This window comes from Athalia rosae, chromosome 3 (assembly GCF_917208135.1).
Source record: "Athalia rosae chromosome 3, iyAthRosa1.1, whole genome shotgun sequence".
In the NCBI taxonomy this organism is placed as follows: Eukaryota; Metazoa; Arthropoda; class Insecta; order Hymenoptera; family Athaliidae; genus Athalia; species Athalia rosae.
In genome coordinates, this window is record NC_064028.1 from 6,846,586 (window position 1) to 6,863,882 (window position 17,297).

Consider the following 17,297-nt stretch of genomic DNA (forward strand, 5'->3'; position numbering starts at 1 on the left):
TACCGTCACACGGCTAGACACATATTTAAATTCTCTCTCTTTCTCTCTCTCTCTCTCTATCTCGCAAACACGCGATATATAAGTCGTCTGTTACCTAACCGTAAGGACAACCGACGAGCGAACGAAAGTTAAAACAAGGCCCCAGGCAACCAACGAGAGGAATATTCAGCCACTTTGAACGTTTGAAAAGTCTACCGTTAGCCGACGGTGGCTGCAGCATCTCGTAAACCGGGCTTCACTCGGATACGATCAGACAGTTTCCCATATCGATTTTTCACCGAGATAAGTGCTACACACCTCCAGCAACAGCGGTGGCAGCGAAGCCACCGTCACACCGCATCTCGAAACCTCGGAGTTTCCGAAATCGACTCGACGGAGCTGTTTGGAAAAAAATTCACTCAATCTCGTCAACGATCGTCACCGTCGCACGAGATTACCCCGTCCGACTACCATCTTTTCGTCACACTTTTCGTTGTAAAAAAAAAAAAAAAAAAAAATCTATAGTATCACGTACACGGCACACAATAGAGAATTAGAAAAAAAAAAAAGAGAAAAAAATCGCACGTTCGACGTTCTCACAGACCTTAACGTATATATACTGTGCGAAAGGTGCTGAACAATCGAACGATGTACAGTAGATCTTGTACATATATGTAGGTATGTATCATTCGCGCTATAAATTTGCCGTTGTGGGAGCAAAGAACGTTATTAGGAACGTCGGTACCCGTTCACCTTCGCAATGCCAACGGTTCTCCTCGGGTAACACGAGCTCGGTTACAAAGAGAATCGAGTGTCTCCATCGCACTTCGTTCGCTAAACATGCACTTGCGTTCAAATGCCTTTCTGCTTCTCAGCGAGCTTCCAGTCCGCTAATAAAGAGAGAGTGAAAATACCGCAAGATGCGTGGGCAAGTTGTAACGTATGGCGTACACTCCTTGCGTGACACATATATATGTGGTAGGGTAGGGAGGCGTACGACGACGAAGGGAAAGGGGGAACTGGATAATTATTGATATAATAACAACGAGCCTAGGCGCCGTTGCAGTTGCCACTTCAAAGTCATTTCGATCGCGGTCAATATTTTCTGCGACGACCCCGTCCGGAAATCCACAGTCACGTCGCTGTAACGCGACGGACTATGGTATAGATGCGGTCGATAGCTTCGAAATCAATCGGTCTGTACGTACCGTTAATGATATACAGTTGAAAATCCCTTTCGATATTTTCTGTTACCTCGCGAAATTCCGTTCCATTATCCCCGGTTGTCAAATTTTTTTCTCTGCGTACGAATCGACAGCTGCGAGTCAACGCGTGAAATGGCTACATATAAATCCTGCGGATGATATGAAACACATCTTCATCCGGTCGTTATCCTCACCGTTATTGGTATACTTCATTCTCGTATTATACATCTCTGTTGTATTATACATCGAGGGACATCCGATGGACCCATGGATAATATTTGTTAACGGTCGTTTCTGAACTTGCCCGCGGTACGTCTTCGGTAAAAACGCCATCAACGATGGTACTGGGTCACACTTCATTTGCAATCGCGGACTCATTCATCCGTCTACTGTTGTACGAGTTCGCTGTACACGGAACGGTGAAAGTTTCCGAATAGAATAACTGCGTCGAATGCGATCGACATTGTCACTTGGTTTTACCATTTCTGCGATTCATGCGCACCCACGATGACGCGTAATTGGATCGGAATCACATTTGTTCGAGAGTATAATTCAGCAGAGATTTATCAACGAGTGTCGGGTGCGAAAGCTTAAAATTAATTGATTAATTAATTAATTAAAAAAAAAATGTATTTTCGCCTACTGCACCTTGACTATCGCGTTATAGTACGAGAATACGTACCGACGGCACAAGTGGTACGTCTCAAGACGTCGTTTGAGATACGGTATCATACGTATACAACGAGCGTACCGATCCTCGGATCTGCCGTTACGTGAGCTCCTCCGCAGCAGAAGCACCGGGGCTATGGAATCAATTCTGTTCGATCGAGCGTAACTCGACGTAAGAAACTTATAGTTCGAATCGATACTCGTGTACATTCTACAAGGTAGTCCAGAACGAGTTACCCGTGAGTTTTAAAACACGAGCAAAGAATGAGAGCCTTCAGAAATTGTAGCTAACTTTTTTTCCGCGTTGCAAATATCGTAGAAGAATGAACACCCTCTGAATACATCTCTCAGGTACCGGAAGATTCTGGAATCAATACACCGTTGCAGTTATACAGATCGGATCGCGGTCTGCCTTCGAAAACATTCGACGACGTCGATTTCCTAGCACACAGATCGCGGGCTTATTTTTATCAAGGGAAGAAGAAAAAAAAAAACAAAAAAAAGAAAGAAAAGTGACTCGGTAAACCCCGTACCTTATTTAGAGCTTAGAGGGGGATATATTTGAAACCTAATAAAAGTAGCGAATGAATCCCACCCCGTCCCGTTAGGATTCTCTTCCAGGATGAAGGACCCCGTCCGTCCACAGGTTTGCTCAACGGCTAAACTCCGCGCACACAGCCCGAATCCCACCACGTACACCGTACAGACGAGCAAGTCCCGAATAGTCCCGGTAACGGTGCGTCAGAGTCGCCGGTTCGTTAACCACCTCGTATAGGTATACACCTGTACGTACGTATTCTCGAGCCTACCGCGTAGAGTCGTCGGGTTCGCGCGTAACGCAGAAGCAAGTGGTGGACAAGGGTGCGCGTCGCGGCTATCGTACGTCCCGTAAACAAGGTAGTAGTAAATTCATTCGACCGGCGTGGTTGCACGGGGATATATGTATATCGGAGGTGGAGGTATATTAGCTGACGATGCGATATTCTCGGCGATAATCAAGCATGGGAGTAACGACGGAGGTGGAGGTCACCGACTCGATACGAGCGGAGCGCTATTGATACAGGAAATTGCCTTTGATAGAGAGTCGGGCGCGGTGGTCAGCTGGTCGCGAGACCGCTCTACTCCGATAGGGACACGGACACGGTACGCGCTCCCCCCACACCGGTGCAGTTACACGAGCGATGGCTCCATTCCATATTTCGAATCACATACGTCGGCTTCGATCCGAGTTTCGAAACTAACCGGTTTCAACCCCCACGCCCGCTTGACATCTGATTAGTGAAATTAGAACGAAATTGACGGGAAAAAAAACGTCGATTTACGCAACCTCCGGATTATCCTCCGTGCGACGACCGGTTCTTCAGCGAGGATTTTTCGTAAGCGGAGGCAAGAAATTTTCCGTCGATACCCGAATCGAGGGAATAACGGGAACGAAATGTTCCGAATGATGAGGCATTGCTCACGTTCGACGTGATCTAGGTGCGACAACTCCTACGATTGAGAAACAATTGACCGATTTCGCAACGGCGAAAGCAAAGTTCGTTCTCGCATTCGTCTCTGAAAGTACGACGAGGAGTCTGGGCGTCTGGCACGTGTCTCTTAAATTCTCTCGGTACGGGACCCTCCGGGCTGTCGGTGGGCGAATCGTAAGCATAGGATAGGATAGGACAGCAAGCAGCGGCAAGTCGGAGTAGGTGGTACGCAGGGAACTTGGCGGTGTCTCGTCGCTGTAGGAGAGACGTTTGCGCGGTTTGACGCTCTTTCGAGTCTGCTGCAGAAGTCCTTGTTTATTTAGACGCAGTTCCGCGGGGAGTAGTCTAAAATTGAATACGAGGCTATTTTTGTCCGTTCCGGTTTACCCCCGCGGGTTTAAGACCGCGACCAACGTGGAACGAACCGAACGGCGAACGACCCTGCGTATCCCAAGTACCGCCGCCGATTCGGACGCCCCTCGAAGCGCAGCCGTGTGTCGAGGTCAAGGTTTGCGGGTCAAATGATCAAAATAAGTAAGTGCGAACCGGCGATCAGAAAATTCAATACAAAAAAGTGGTCAATAATATTCAGTTCTCGTCGTTCCGAAGGCTCGTTCGTTTCGCGGATGGGTTTCTTCGTTCGTGCAGCGTAAAATATTATACCGCAGCCTTTTGTAATACGAGGGTGAAAAATCGAGTCTAGGATCAGGTCTGTGGCGCCTTTAACGGTCGAAACAAAAAAAAAGGTAAAACCTCTAACGGGATAAAAACCACGGGGTGGTTTCTTCTCCGGAGTCGGTTGGTCACTTCGGTCTTCGAGACTCGGAGGCTCGGTCGGCCACTGCTGTTGCTAGGGCAGTGTGTAAGTTACGAGGAATTTCGTTATTATATTTTAGAAACACCGTGAGTTTCGAACGGGCACCGCAGGTTTCGTATTGTTCAAATATCATAGAAACACAAAGATTCAGTAATAACGTAACATATGCAGCTTGGCGATACATCTGATTCCAATATGCGGGAGATTTCGCTTCATATCGATTTCGATTCGTTGATTCAACGGAGGTGATACTCTTTGGTTGTTCACATACCTATATTCATTGCACCAGCACGTCGGAATAACTCGGATACGAAACTCGACATCGATATACTCCCACTTCAATTTTCTATTTCGGCAAAGAGGAACGAGGTCTTTGTCTCTGGAATTGTATGAATACGAGTTACACAACGCACACGGTATATCATTAGTGCTGCTCAAATTTTAGAGAGTGAAAAAATTGAGAACACAAATACTGTACCCGGTGTACCCGGCTGTACAATGTGAGCAAAACATTCTTACGGTATCTCACAGAGATTTAAGGCTCGTAAGTTTCCCCCCCCCCCCCCCTACCCCCTGCATCTCTTCTATTGTGAAAAAGAAGGGGAGGGGAAAAACGGAGATCGCTATCCACGCTCGGTGGTTATCACCTGAAAACCTCATGGGTCGGTATGCTACTCGTTATCTCGCTAACTAGATACACCGCTCGAGTACAATTACTCCAATGGGAACGCGCGTGTCTTTCGTTTATTTCACACAAGCATACCTATGTACAGGTATGAAGAATACATTCGTCGGCCATACACATCGCGACGTCGGAATTTCGGGGCTAATTGAAATTTTTCTCCGATAGAACAAACTTTCGCTGCAACTACCGTGTTAATTATAAGGTGTGATATACGTACATACACCTGTACGTGTAATATGGTCTTTTGTTAACGTCTTGCGAACAAGGTTATAACAGATGCGCCCGCGTCTCTAATTAACAATCGAGCGACGCTTACGATTCATTAGCTGCAAGTTAATAATTATATCGATACACACCTAATTAGCTGATCAAAGGCGAGAGTTTCTGCGTTGAAAACGGACAAGTATAACACACCGTGACTATAATTAATCAAAGTGTATACCACGTCCGCAGGTGTTTATTAATTCACCGATAATCAGTTCAATTTCATTTTTTTTTTTTTTCTTTGGCATTGAGAAACAATTAGGAGTTTCTCTCTGAATCGGCTACTGTTGAGTCGCTGCTCGCAAGGAATATCCTGAACTCAATTCCCTGATCCTTGTTTTTCCAAATTATCGTCAACAACGTGATCAAAAGTACCCAAAAAATATTAGGAGCTTAATTCAAACTCCTGCTGCTCGATTGTCGATATAAAAAGCGGAAGGAATTTGCGCAAAAAGTAAATCAGGTTCGATTAATCCAACGATGGAACTCGAGGGGGCGGGGAGGAAAGGGGTGTATGTATAAAAGAACAAGGTTGTGGCAAAGAATAAAAGAATAAGAAATAGGAAAAAAAAAAAGGATACAAAGGACACTCGAGTCAGTTAGGCAGTTCGTTATAGACGATAAGCTGCGAACGCGAGCTACGAGCCGACCGAAGCCCTTGAATATCCGTTATTTATGGATTGAGGGAAGAAATTCATAAAGCTAACGATCATCGGGACAAGGTACTTAAATATCCACCTCTTTAAGTCCTCCACTAAGTTCACAGTGGATCTCTGCGGACTGTGGAGATAGAGAGAGAGAGAGAGAGAGAGAGAGAGAGAGAGAGAGAGAGAGCTCATTGCTCACGAGCTTTTTTCAAAAAACTATAAGCGATTATTTTTACACCGATCTACGTCGCATTTTATTTATACCTTGGATAACCGTGATTTGGACGAGAAAATATTGTACATTTGAGGCTATCCGTAGGTGAATGTGCACGTTAATTTGGGAAGATGCGTATAATTATTACACGAAGAACAAAAAAAATGCTATGAAATAAGTTGAGTACAGGTGTCGCATTTGAGTAAATATTAGGAGCGTAATAATATATGGATGAGGTTGAAATATTTGCATTATCCTTCGGCAGATGCTCCAGTTCCCTTGTATCTATAATACGAGTGTAACAGCTGTTAGGTTGCCTATGGTATTTAAATGCCCGTTGCAGGTTTTTGTAGGGCATAAGTTTCAGACACACATGCGTAGAGATACTACTTTATGTACAACGTGTGTAACATAGAAGAAAAGTGAGCTAGAGCGTAACGTTAACGGTAACTTTAGCCATACGTCAATTACACTAATAACCAGAGGCTGATTATAACCGGTCGCGGTCTTCGTCGCGTCGCGGTCGTCGCGGGTTGAACGCGCCAGTCTTTTAAAAAGGTAAGTATACCGCGTACTTGCGGCGGCTACATGCACATCCCACAGACACCCCCGGTGTCCGTTGCAACGTCGTATAAACGTCACCGAAACTACACCGATCCAAAAGCACGTACCGCGAGGTGTAGGAATTCCGCCTTTCTCTACGCGACACTTCCCCATCTCATTTTCCACTTTTTCATCCCCCCACCCCACCCCCGACGACCTCCTTCTCATTATACGTTTCATACTTTTTGTTTTAATCCGACAGACGTATATTTCACTTTTTATTCTTACATAATTCTAACCGTAAAAACTCATCCCGGCTCCTTATCTGTATCAGTTAACGTAATTACATCAACTTAATTTGTTGGTTCAATTTATCTTTATCAAAAGGAAATTTATTCAGGAGATAAGAAGTTCGACTTACGAAATATCGTGGAATTTTTTTCCCCCCCTCCTCCCCCCCCCCCCCCTCAATTTTCTGTACAGGTTGAACGGATCACGAGTATCTCGTTATTGGATGTCTGGTTAATTGCCGACTCGTTTCTTACAGCGAATTACAGCAGCAGCAGCAGCAGCCACCGCGTGTTCTACGAAATTAAATATAAAATACGAACCGTAGTGATCCGGGGGAAAGTCACGCGAGGATATCCCACGATTCAACTTTACGCCTCGAAATCAACGATCTAATTCACCGAATGAAGAATGCACGAAAAAAACAATGAACGAGAAAATAAAATTTTTCAGAGCGGTCGATTTTCTCACCCCGTCAAATAACCCAACGCTGCATTGAGCGTACGGTCGATGCATTCGCTACCGCAACGGTTACGCAGGCACGACAAATATTTGGACGACAAGTAGGTATGTATTCGTAACGAAATGTCGACGTGCCATCCAGAAACGCTTGAAATTTATATTGCCCCTCACAGTTGAGCTTTACCGAATTAGTGCAGTTTGTTCTTTCACGCCCCCGAAATTCCTCCGGTCTATCAAACTCCGCCAGACGAGAGACATCTTCAAAACTCCTGAAAACTTTCAAACGAACTACCCGACCTTGCGAGTATCATACGTGCACGATTTTTATCGTTCAACATACTTTCGAAACCAGATTTAAATTGACGGTGAAGCAGGCGATTATTTAACACCACGGTCGAACTATAAGGTCCGCAGTATTTGTACCGTGAATAATGTAATGGCTCGGTGGCGACCCAATACCATATCCAGATTACAGTGCATAAGTCGCGTCGTCCTCCGAGGAGTGGAGTTTCAGCCTGGTTCGATAATCTTGGGGTAGGTTTTATGTACGTATACGGAATGAATTTTCCTCGAGTCTGGAGGGAGAGGCTCCCCGAAATCCTATTAGACGCAGGTATACCTATACGATAGTTTTAAAACCACTTTTAGTTTCCAAAGCTGGCGACTCAACGAAGGAGCAAATCGTAGCCACGTGTCAAAAATTTCAACCAACGGATGGGACACGAGACACAAGGACCTCCGTACCGAATTACGAATTCACGACGGCAAACGTTGTTTGGAGGGAAAAGCAAATTCTCTACTTACGTATTACACGGGCGAATAGGAAGCAAAACGAAGCAAACAAAACCGAAACCTTTGCTGCAACTGTTGGAGAAGCTGCTCGAAAAAGTTGGGGAAAAAAAAAAAACAAAAAAAATGAAAGAAAATAATTTCCAGTTTCAATATTTCATGAGTGCAGCGGCGAATCGTGATCTCCGGTCTTTGCGTCTGCGATATCATTTTGTTCAGGTGACAGCTGGAGAGGCACGTGACGAGAACTTACCTGAAACAGGAATTGAAGCAAGTAAATTGGAAAGTGTTTTTCAAAAATCCGTTACGCTGTGAAAATTATCGGATATTTTTATTTTAAGAATAATACATGATAATGAAAATCGGAATGCGATACGCAGGAGGATGGGGTGCTCGGCGGCGATTGGATTTCGCAAATCTTGATCAGAAAATGATCGTTCGAAAGCTTTTATTGCGTAGTATTTGAAAAGTGTTTTCCATTTGATACGATGAATTTTTTCAACTACTATCTCAATATTACTGTACGAGCAGCCTGCTATCGACAGACTGCGACAAACAAGCGCATATGCATCCAGATAAGAGAATTCACTGAAAGATAATTCGAATGGTTTTAGGTTGAAAAAAGTATATATAATAACTTATCAATCGACGATACGCGTTCTGAAACTAGACGACGAGATAATTACGCGCGTAGTTTCCGGTTGAACTTGCAACGAAGCGACGACTCGGAGGGTGCGTTGTACGCACGTACGAAAGTTTACATGATAGCTCGAATACAGGGAGAGTGAAAATACGCTTGATTAATTAATTCGTTGGTCATAACACGCTTTCGGTTGTTCGTAGGAATATCATCGAGTGACGCAACATTAATTCTCACAGCCAGAGCGTACACAATATACGATACTGCGAAGGCTCGTAGAAGGGACGAACGGGGGGGCATCACCATTCGCCGTCAGCGGAGTACAGGAAGCGGTCGGTTTAACGAGGAATGTCCGAAACTTATGACCGGGCGTTATTCTCTAATTTCTCAACTAGCCGTTGACCTTTGAAATACCAAACGACCACGAAAACTGAAATCTCGGCATTCTCTCGTGTATGCACGGATTACGTTACGGGATAACCAGATAAATTTTTTTTTCTTCCACGTGACACGCACCGGTTAGGACCCACGTGCTTTTGGGATCCACGATCCATGTGATCAGCTCCTGACCAATTTGCATTTTTATGAATCGTCTACACGGATTGTGGAGCTGGGAAGATCAGACCGCGTGACATTGAAGAGGTCGTCGAAAAAAATCTGAATATCAGACGATCCTCTTTCGGAGAGATGTTCGCTCGACTCACACGCGAGAGCTTTTCATCTCGGCGTTAATTCCTCGACGACCCGAGGGCTCAATTTTTTTAGTAATCGCGTCAAATGACAGACATGTAAGACACCGTCAACTAAATTAGGCGATGACGAATAGCGATCGAGATATCTTAATTTTTTTGCTCCGAAAGGTGAAAAATTGGCAATACCTCGATCATTCTATCAAATGACAAGAAAAAATATCTGACGAGTGAGCAAGATTATTCTGATTCTATATTCTAATTTCCTCATTGGATACCTTAGAAAACATGATCACACAGTGGTGCCTGATGACAATTTGGTAACAAAAAGGTTCTGAAAATTTTATATTCCTCGAGAACCGGTCCAGTCATTTCGTATTTCCCGGTATTCGAAGTACGCATCAGAATGTGTCATACGTATTGCCGTGACGTGCCTCAAGAAATAGTGAACTACCTCCAAAACACGGATACCTATTCTGACGGAATACCTCTTTCCACGCTCGTTCAAGGCCTTTGGACGAACCCAGTAAAGTGGTCAAAGCTTCAGGGTCCGCCCACACTTACTCTCTTTTGTATACGTGAAATTTTTTCGCCCCGAATTAAAAATCGCGAACAAACGCCGGTGCCAAAACTTCATGCTTTCATGTTCGTTGCCCTGTAATTGTGCGACTCAATCGAGTCGGTGGAGTATACTCTTCCTACGGATACATTCTTGTTAACTTTGTAATTCTTTTCACTCCAAAGTTTTTCCTACATTCCTCTATCGTATACCACAGAACGTAAAAGTTTCTTACAATTTTCGAAACACGTACGTTTCGAATAAAAGCAAAAGTACGGTTACAATGGATACTTGAAAAAATATATTCCTATGCTACACGAGTACGCAAACTGCACTTGAAATGATAGTAATAGCTATACACCCAAAGTGTACATGTAATAAATATCTGGACGTAATCTTAAAAATAGTTTCATCTGGTGCCCGATGATCGGACGCGTCAGGTGCAGCGACAAACATCCTCGAGTTCTGGAGTCTAGACCGCTGCACAACGATAGACGATTGACGAAGTGTTGTCGGTCCCGCACTGTTCCCTCGAGTGAATATCGACTTTAGCGTACAACGTTTATTCACCGACCGCGTACGATAACCCTGTATGGAAGGAGCTATAACGTAGGCGAACGAAGGAGCGAGACGTACGGCGACATGTGTCGGACGTATAGGGGTGCATACGGGATTAAGCTGGAAACCGCGCCGTTGCCGGTGGAACAACGTTACAGCGGATTGATGGAACTACACTAAAATCCCTGGAGGTGGGTACGCATTATGACGCATAATATACGATATCCCGTTTCGTATGCGAACACGGTCGTTTCGTTTCCGTTCATTTTCCGGAAGATATTCAAAAAAGCGAGAGAGAGAGAAAAAAAAAAAAAGAAAGAAAGAAATCGGCCCCGAAGTCCGGTGGTAAGCACGCATTATCGTAAATTGAAAAAAAAATGTAACTCGGTTCGATGGAGAAATTGATCAATTGTCACGCCGTCGCGATTCCTCGTTGCAAAAATATCCAATTCACAAAATGCCGGAGGTGGGTTGCGTAGCGAGGCACGAGTAGCGTTTCAGTCATACCGTAGCCATGTGAGCTTCCACGGTACGTTGTACGTACGTCGGTGTACAACGATTACCGCATAATTACTCCACTTAATTGTAACGAGTTTAAGTCAGAGTTCTAATAATAGAACGCAAGTCACGTACTTTTACTCACCACGAGCGAGCGGCCGACGGTCCTCTCGAGGCCGGTGTATAGGCACAGGGGTATAATATGATTATAAAGTGTTGGCGCGTGTGTACATTATATGCCCGTAAACGAAAGGGTGAAGTAACTCGTACGCGTTCACGCTTCGCACGATTCTCGTTGAAGATGAAAAACTCGACGTACGATGCCCTCAAAAATATCGGGAACATATCGTAGATTTGACACGTTACGAAGAGTTGACGCGCAATGGTCTCATCTCGGCAGAGTGCCAATTATCGCTCTTTCACAACGACGCGGAAGGACACGAAGAGAAAGAAAAAAAATAGAATTCTCATAAATCGGTAGAGATTTGTTCGACTGTCATTTTTTAAGTAATTTCTATAGATGTAGTACTACATATATCGGCATGTGCGTCGTTAATTGACACCGGGGCTGGACGAATGTATTCAACCCTGGCATTCCCGATCGCAAATAGAGTACACAGTAGATGTCGGTGAAAATTTCCATCGGGTTGTGTAGTCTCTGATGATGATCGTCCGGTAAAACGGTCCGTCTCTTTTTCCTTCGCTCTTGAAATAAGTAATTCTTGTAACGCGATTTTTATCGTGCACACCCTGCAGATGTGGGATAGGACGTGAGAAAAAAAAAAAACAAATTGCACGGAAAAACATGCGGCGATGATTATTAGTCGCATGTGATCAGCCTCCGCATAAGTTGAGCCGTAATAACATCAACAAACGCATAATTAAATGTTAATCGAGATGAAGGAGAAGAAAAAATCCAAGCTATCTACGAAACAAAGATACTGACGCACAGCTAATTAATAAAAGCAGCGTACGGTGCAGTCAGCATTTTTCCCAAGTATGTTATTCCGCTGCGTTCTCCTCTACGGTCCGTCCGTCTCCATCTTTCAGACGATCTTGGATTCTCGTACTTCGATTGGCGATAGCTCCGATGAAAAATCTGAGATTCCAAAGCTCGTTTCGCGTCTTCGACGACGCCCGTGCATCGGTACTCGGCTATCAACAATCGGTCGTTGAGAGAAACCGCAATCCGTTAAGCGTCGCTGCGATATGCGTGAGCTTCTCGTGCAGAATGATGGCTGGCCGACGTGGAAAACGTAGACGGTATTCATGTCCTTGTGGATTTATGTGGGTACATAAAAAAGGTACGTATATGTATGTGTCCGGAGGCAACGCGAGGGACGTAAATGAGCTGATGAATTTTCTATGGGACGCATATTCTTTTCGCTTCATCGACGGCGCGGCTCCTGGACGCAAAACTTCCGCTGGCTTTAAACCCATCTTTCATCCAGCCCGCGGAGTCAGTTACACCCCCTTTCTATGGGTTTACAGCTGTGAGAATACTCGACGTCTTAGTAGCGACGCCCAGTTCTGGTTCCCGGTAAATATATACCTACGCGTGCCGTACACACACATCGTATGCCGGGTTATTTATAAGCGGGGTGTAACACACCTATATGTATTTGTGAAAATAAATGGCACGCAAATATTTTTCCAAAAGTTGGAAGAGAGAAAAAAATTTTTTCTAATCAGAGACACGACGACGAGCGATAAGATGACGACGATACTTATAGATCCATCATCCGGATGTATGGGGAGAAAGTAAACGTATAATGTACCCGACGTATAGAAGGTAAGTTATCGCAAAAAATTCATAGCCACTAAATTAGTTATAATAACCGCAAAAGACGAGATTGTGTCTTGATGGCTTGAAAATTAATAGAGTAATAAAAGCAAGTTTACGAGACGCCGTACGATGGGTAAACGGTGAGAAGACAACCCACTAAGGAAAATAAAAGATAATAATGCAAGAGAGAGGAAAAAAAAAAAAATAACGAAAACGTATAGCTTTATGTACGTCATAATATCGTTAATTTTAGCACAATTCAAAGTAGCTCGTACACATAAAGCTGGGAAAAATGTGCTTTACTCATATATACCTAGTTTATAGGTATATCATATCTCGGTGATGAAAAATGAGTTTTCCAAGAGCGAAATGAGATTCCTTACCTCCCCTACGACCGTTCGACTATCTTATAGGTTTAACTGCAATGACTTCCACATTTTTTCATCGTTGCGCACGGTTATTTCTGTTTGACGAGCAGCTCTACCACCGCCAATGTTTCTTCTCGCGTTCGTCTGTTCCGTCGCGGATAAATTTTTGTCGTGACGGATATTTCCTCTCGATATTTTAGTGGATTCAGTCCGAAGGACGCACAGTCGATAAAATGAATAGTTAATACGCATTATCGAACCCACGCAGCGTGGAGGCGGAAAAACCACCGCGTAGTTTGTCGTTGTTGCGGCACGAGTCGATAATAATTACGACATTTTTTTTTAGCCAGATTTTTTGTGCAACGAAGAGTGAGAAATCTGGGCTCTATTGTCTCTTCGAAAATTATTCTTAGGCGATACACGAGTATAACCGAAATTGAAATGGAAACTTGAGCAATTTTACGAATTCATTTTTCAACACGTCTGCTGCGAACGGTACGGTATAATTGCGTCTCGATATTTCGGAGCATCTCGTCTCGTACGTCTATCGAAAGAAGCATCCTTCGAGCATACATATATTAGGAACGACAAAACAACGACGAGGGGAGGGGAAGCGACGCAATGTTACGTCATTTGACCCGGCGTCGCGACGCCGAAAGGATATTTGCTAGTCTTTTTACGTTAAAAAATAGGAAGTCGGGGAATGGGTAATGGATTTCCGTGGGCACCGGTAGGCAGACCTAGTAGGCACTTTTTCGTTTTCTATTCTCCACATTTTCTGTTGAATAAAAATTTTTTTTTTTTTTTTGTACGTATGTATAAGACGAGGGAAAATTCTTTGCCGGATGCTTTGCTGGTATCATAGTGCGCCGATGGCGTACATACTTATAGTTTTCGATTCCTATATTTTATTCGCCCAGCTCCGAGTTGGAGTAGGTAGGTACGTACATAGCTTCGTGATCTTATACAATACGTTCATATACCAACGGCTGTGCCGCGAAATTTGAAAAGAGCCGGTGTGATGCTGCGTTGCGATCCACTCTGCAGTATTATCCGATCCTGCCGAGTTCCATCAGGATTTAGGGAGAAAATGGCACGTAGATGGATAAGAATTTTCTCCAATTTTCTAAAGTCGGAATATCCGATATTTGTGTAGCAGGAATTTTTCATTAGGCGGATAAGCTGAATAGAAATCACCCTTTCAGCCGTATTCCCATAAATCTATTTTCCCTTTTCTTATACTTCGTACCCTCGTAGAAATAATCTGCGATTCCCGCTTGCAGACGATCACGCGGAACGAAGAAACTCACCGAATACAGCAAGGACTTCGTCATCGCGGCTTTCCGAAATCACGTCGGTTGACGAATGCCGAAGCACAAGTACGTTGCGGGGTATTCTCTTACGATAAACCACAAGGAAAACGTAATGGCGAAGAGAAAAATTCCTCCACGAAGATCTACGACGGCAGCGCGTATTATAATAAACTTCTCACGTCTCTAAACGCTTCGTAGAAAAACCAACGAATCACCTCGCATACACACCTCACTCATTGTATACGATTTTTACTTTCAATCGCAGTGTAATGACGGATCATCAGAATTGTTCGCGGCTATTGCACGAAGTATTTGTCAGGTGAACACTGACTCGATGAACCTGCAATTCATCATTTAGCCGAAGTCGATTCAATCGGGTCATCCACAGCCTTCGCTTTTACGAGATTCGTGAGTCGTGTAATAAAAATAAGAATGACAGAGTAGTCGAAGCATCAATCGTCTACTTACGATTGTACGATGATTTCGAATTTAACAAGTTCCTCTTGGCGTGATTGGGCGTAATTTTCATTGATTGTGAGTAAAAAAACTTGAATCTCGGGAGTCCGTGATTTGCATTTTTTTCCCCCGAACTTGCTGCAGCATCGACCGTTCGGTGAACTTGGCCCACTGCCGCCTCATTATGAAGAAGAGTTAGCACTGCAGGTATTGAGTCGAAAATCAATCGAGTAGAAGCGTGATCGAGTCCTTCCCCTTTCTAAGAGGTTTAAGGTATACATAGATAAGGTATACACGGGGAGATTGAATACAATCACCTATCAACTGCCAAAGAGGTTGGCTCGTGTTACCTCAACCGCTGCATACATAGGCAGAATGTATCAGATTTCAATCAGTCGCTTTTATATTAGAAATGTGAAAAATCAATAACCCGCTCCTGACAAACTGGGGGCTGGGGGGGGTGGGGGACTGACGCCACGCGTTGTTATTTTGTACATAAGAATGTTATAAATTCATGTAAAATTATTCAGAAGGATAGAAAAAAAAATCTTGCGAATCACAATTATATTTATACATATGAATATATATACGCGATTATTCTTCACTTCCACAGCTGGCCTCACGGCATTTTTTATGCCACTGAAATGTGTTACGTCGTATGACTCACGCATTTTTCTTTTCTATTTTTCCCAATCAATAAACGGTGTGTTGTGACACACCATTCCGGTGCATGTACGCAAGTACCTATACCCATTCGCGGAAGCTTACGCAAAGCGAAGTTTAAGGCCCACGAAGTAAGGATGTACACGGAGGGGACTTGCAGGCGTTCAATTATCAACCTACCAGCCCGCCGTCCGTCCTCCTTCGTTTTCTCTCTCTTTCCCCATCACTCGGGCATTTTTCGCCTCCTTCCGTCGTTCCATCTCACTCCTCTCGCCCTTCTCTCTTTCGGCACGTTTTTCGTCCCTCCAGATCGTGTTATCCAATTCGTTCGTTGTCTGCAACCAACAGCAGCAGCAGCGGCAGCAGCAGCAGCATCTCCGTACGAACGGCAGTCGCGTCTCCCTGCAGCTCAATGAATGATTTCCGCGCGCTGTTGCCATTTCTCTCTCTCCAAGTACATGCCCATCGGTATGTTCGACTACCTATGTGTTGTATCTGTTCAGGTGCAGACGTACGGATCGATGGTGGTCATTTGATTTTCATCGCTCGCCAATCTACACCAATTTTACGCGACACGAGTCGAACGAAAGTCGAAACTACATGAAGTGATTCGGACGGAGATCCACGCCATCCGATGGTGTTGATCGCCGCTGTACACGCGATACAATTTTTTCGTCGTTTTTTTTTTTCACGAACTTATAACTACGTCGTTGTTTAATCAGATCGAATAGAATTCGATCCTGTGTAGAACGGCATGAAAAATGTCTGCACGTTGAACGGTACAACTGTACCTACGTATGAACTTTAAAACGAGCAGATTGGATGCCCGATTAATTTGCCACTATAAATTTCAGTGACTCGCACGGTCACGTGCGAGCGGTAATAGCAATGAATATCAATCCGTTTGGAATTAAGTGGCGTATTTCACTTCCTTCGTGAAATAGGAAATTTTTCCATAAAATTGATATTCAAGAGTGGAGTGCAACCTATAGTGACTCCGCTGCAGCATCGTCATGAGGAGGGAATATGCAGTTTCGATCATACCGATCTATTAAGTTATGGGTACTTATCGATGCTTATATTCATAACGTTTGATACTCCAAGAGCGGCAGGTATCAGGTGGGCGAAATGCATCTGCACACTCCCAATGTGGTACGGTGCATCGGAGAAAGAGCACAAAGGAGCCTCTGGAGCTCCTCAGAGAAAAGTAAAAAAAAACAAATAAAGATAATCAATCTCGCCGAGGTGATATAATAATTGCTATGCCGCTAGACGAAGGTGCGGCGTGCCTAGCGAGCATGAATTGTTGCAAGTGAACCACGAATCGAAAGGCTTCGTAATTCTATCGTTCTCGTTGGTCTTGCATCAGCGGAAACGCCGGTCGCCACTTCTACGGTGAAAATGTGTCGATAAAATCGTACACAGTTCACACGGAAGAAGTATGACGCCGATGCTTTTCAATTTTCATATTCGCGATCGGATGTGAAAATTGAAAGTATGCGCCACGGTGTATCCGTGGCCCCGGCATCGCCCAGTTTTATTGTTTACAAACGTAAGCCAAGGAGAGTTCCTTGACTTCGCGTAAACACGGCCGACCATCATCCCCTCCGTCCTATGTAGGCGTTGTGTCGTTGTTGCGAGATGCGGAGGTTGACCCATAGCCTGAGCGTACGTCGCGCGGACACACACTAGGTATTTCCTACGTGAGTACGTATTCTCGATCCATCCACCTA

General features: G+C 44.3%; 1 protein-coding gene across 8 annotated transcripts in view; it reads right to left on the reverse strand.

Moving 5' to 3' along the window:
- LOC105687713 (phosphatase and actin regulator 2-like) overlaps nucleotides 1–17,297 on the reverse strand; it is a 137,420-nt gene that overhangs the window by 84,778 nt on the left and 35,345 nt on the right. The window contains exon 1 of one of the 8 annotated variants that reach the window (XM_048652892.1): nucleotides 298–355. The exons of the other annotated variants lie outside the window; for them this stretch is intronic. Coding sequence (XP_048508849.1) covers nucleotides 298–340 — 43 coding nt within the window. The 5' untranslated portion in view covers nucleotides 341–355. Of the gene's footprint in view, nucleotides 1–297; nucleotides 356–17,297 lie in introns of those variants that run through there. 8 annotated transcript variants of the gene reach the window in all.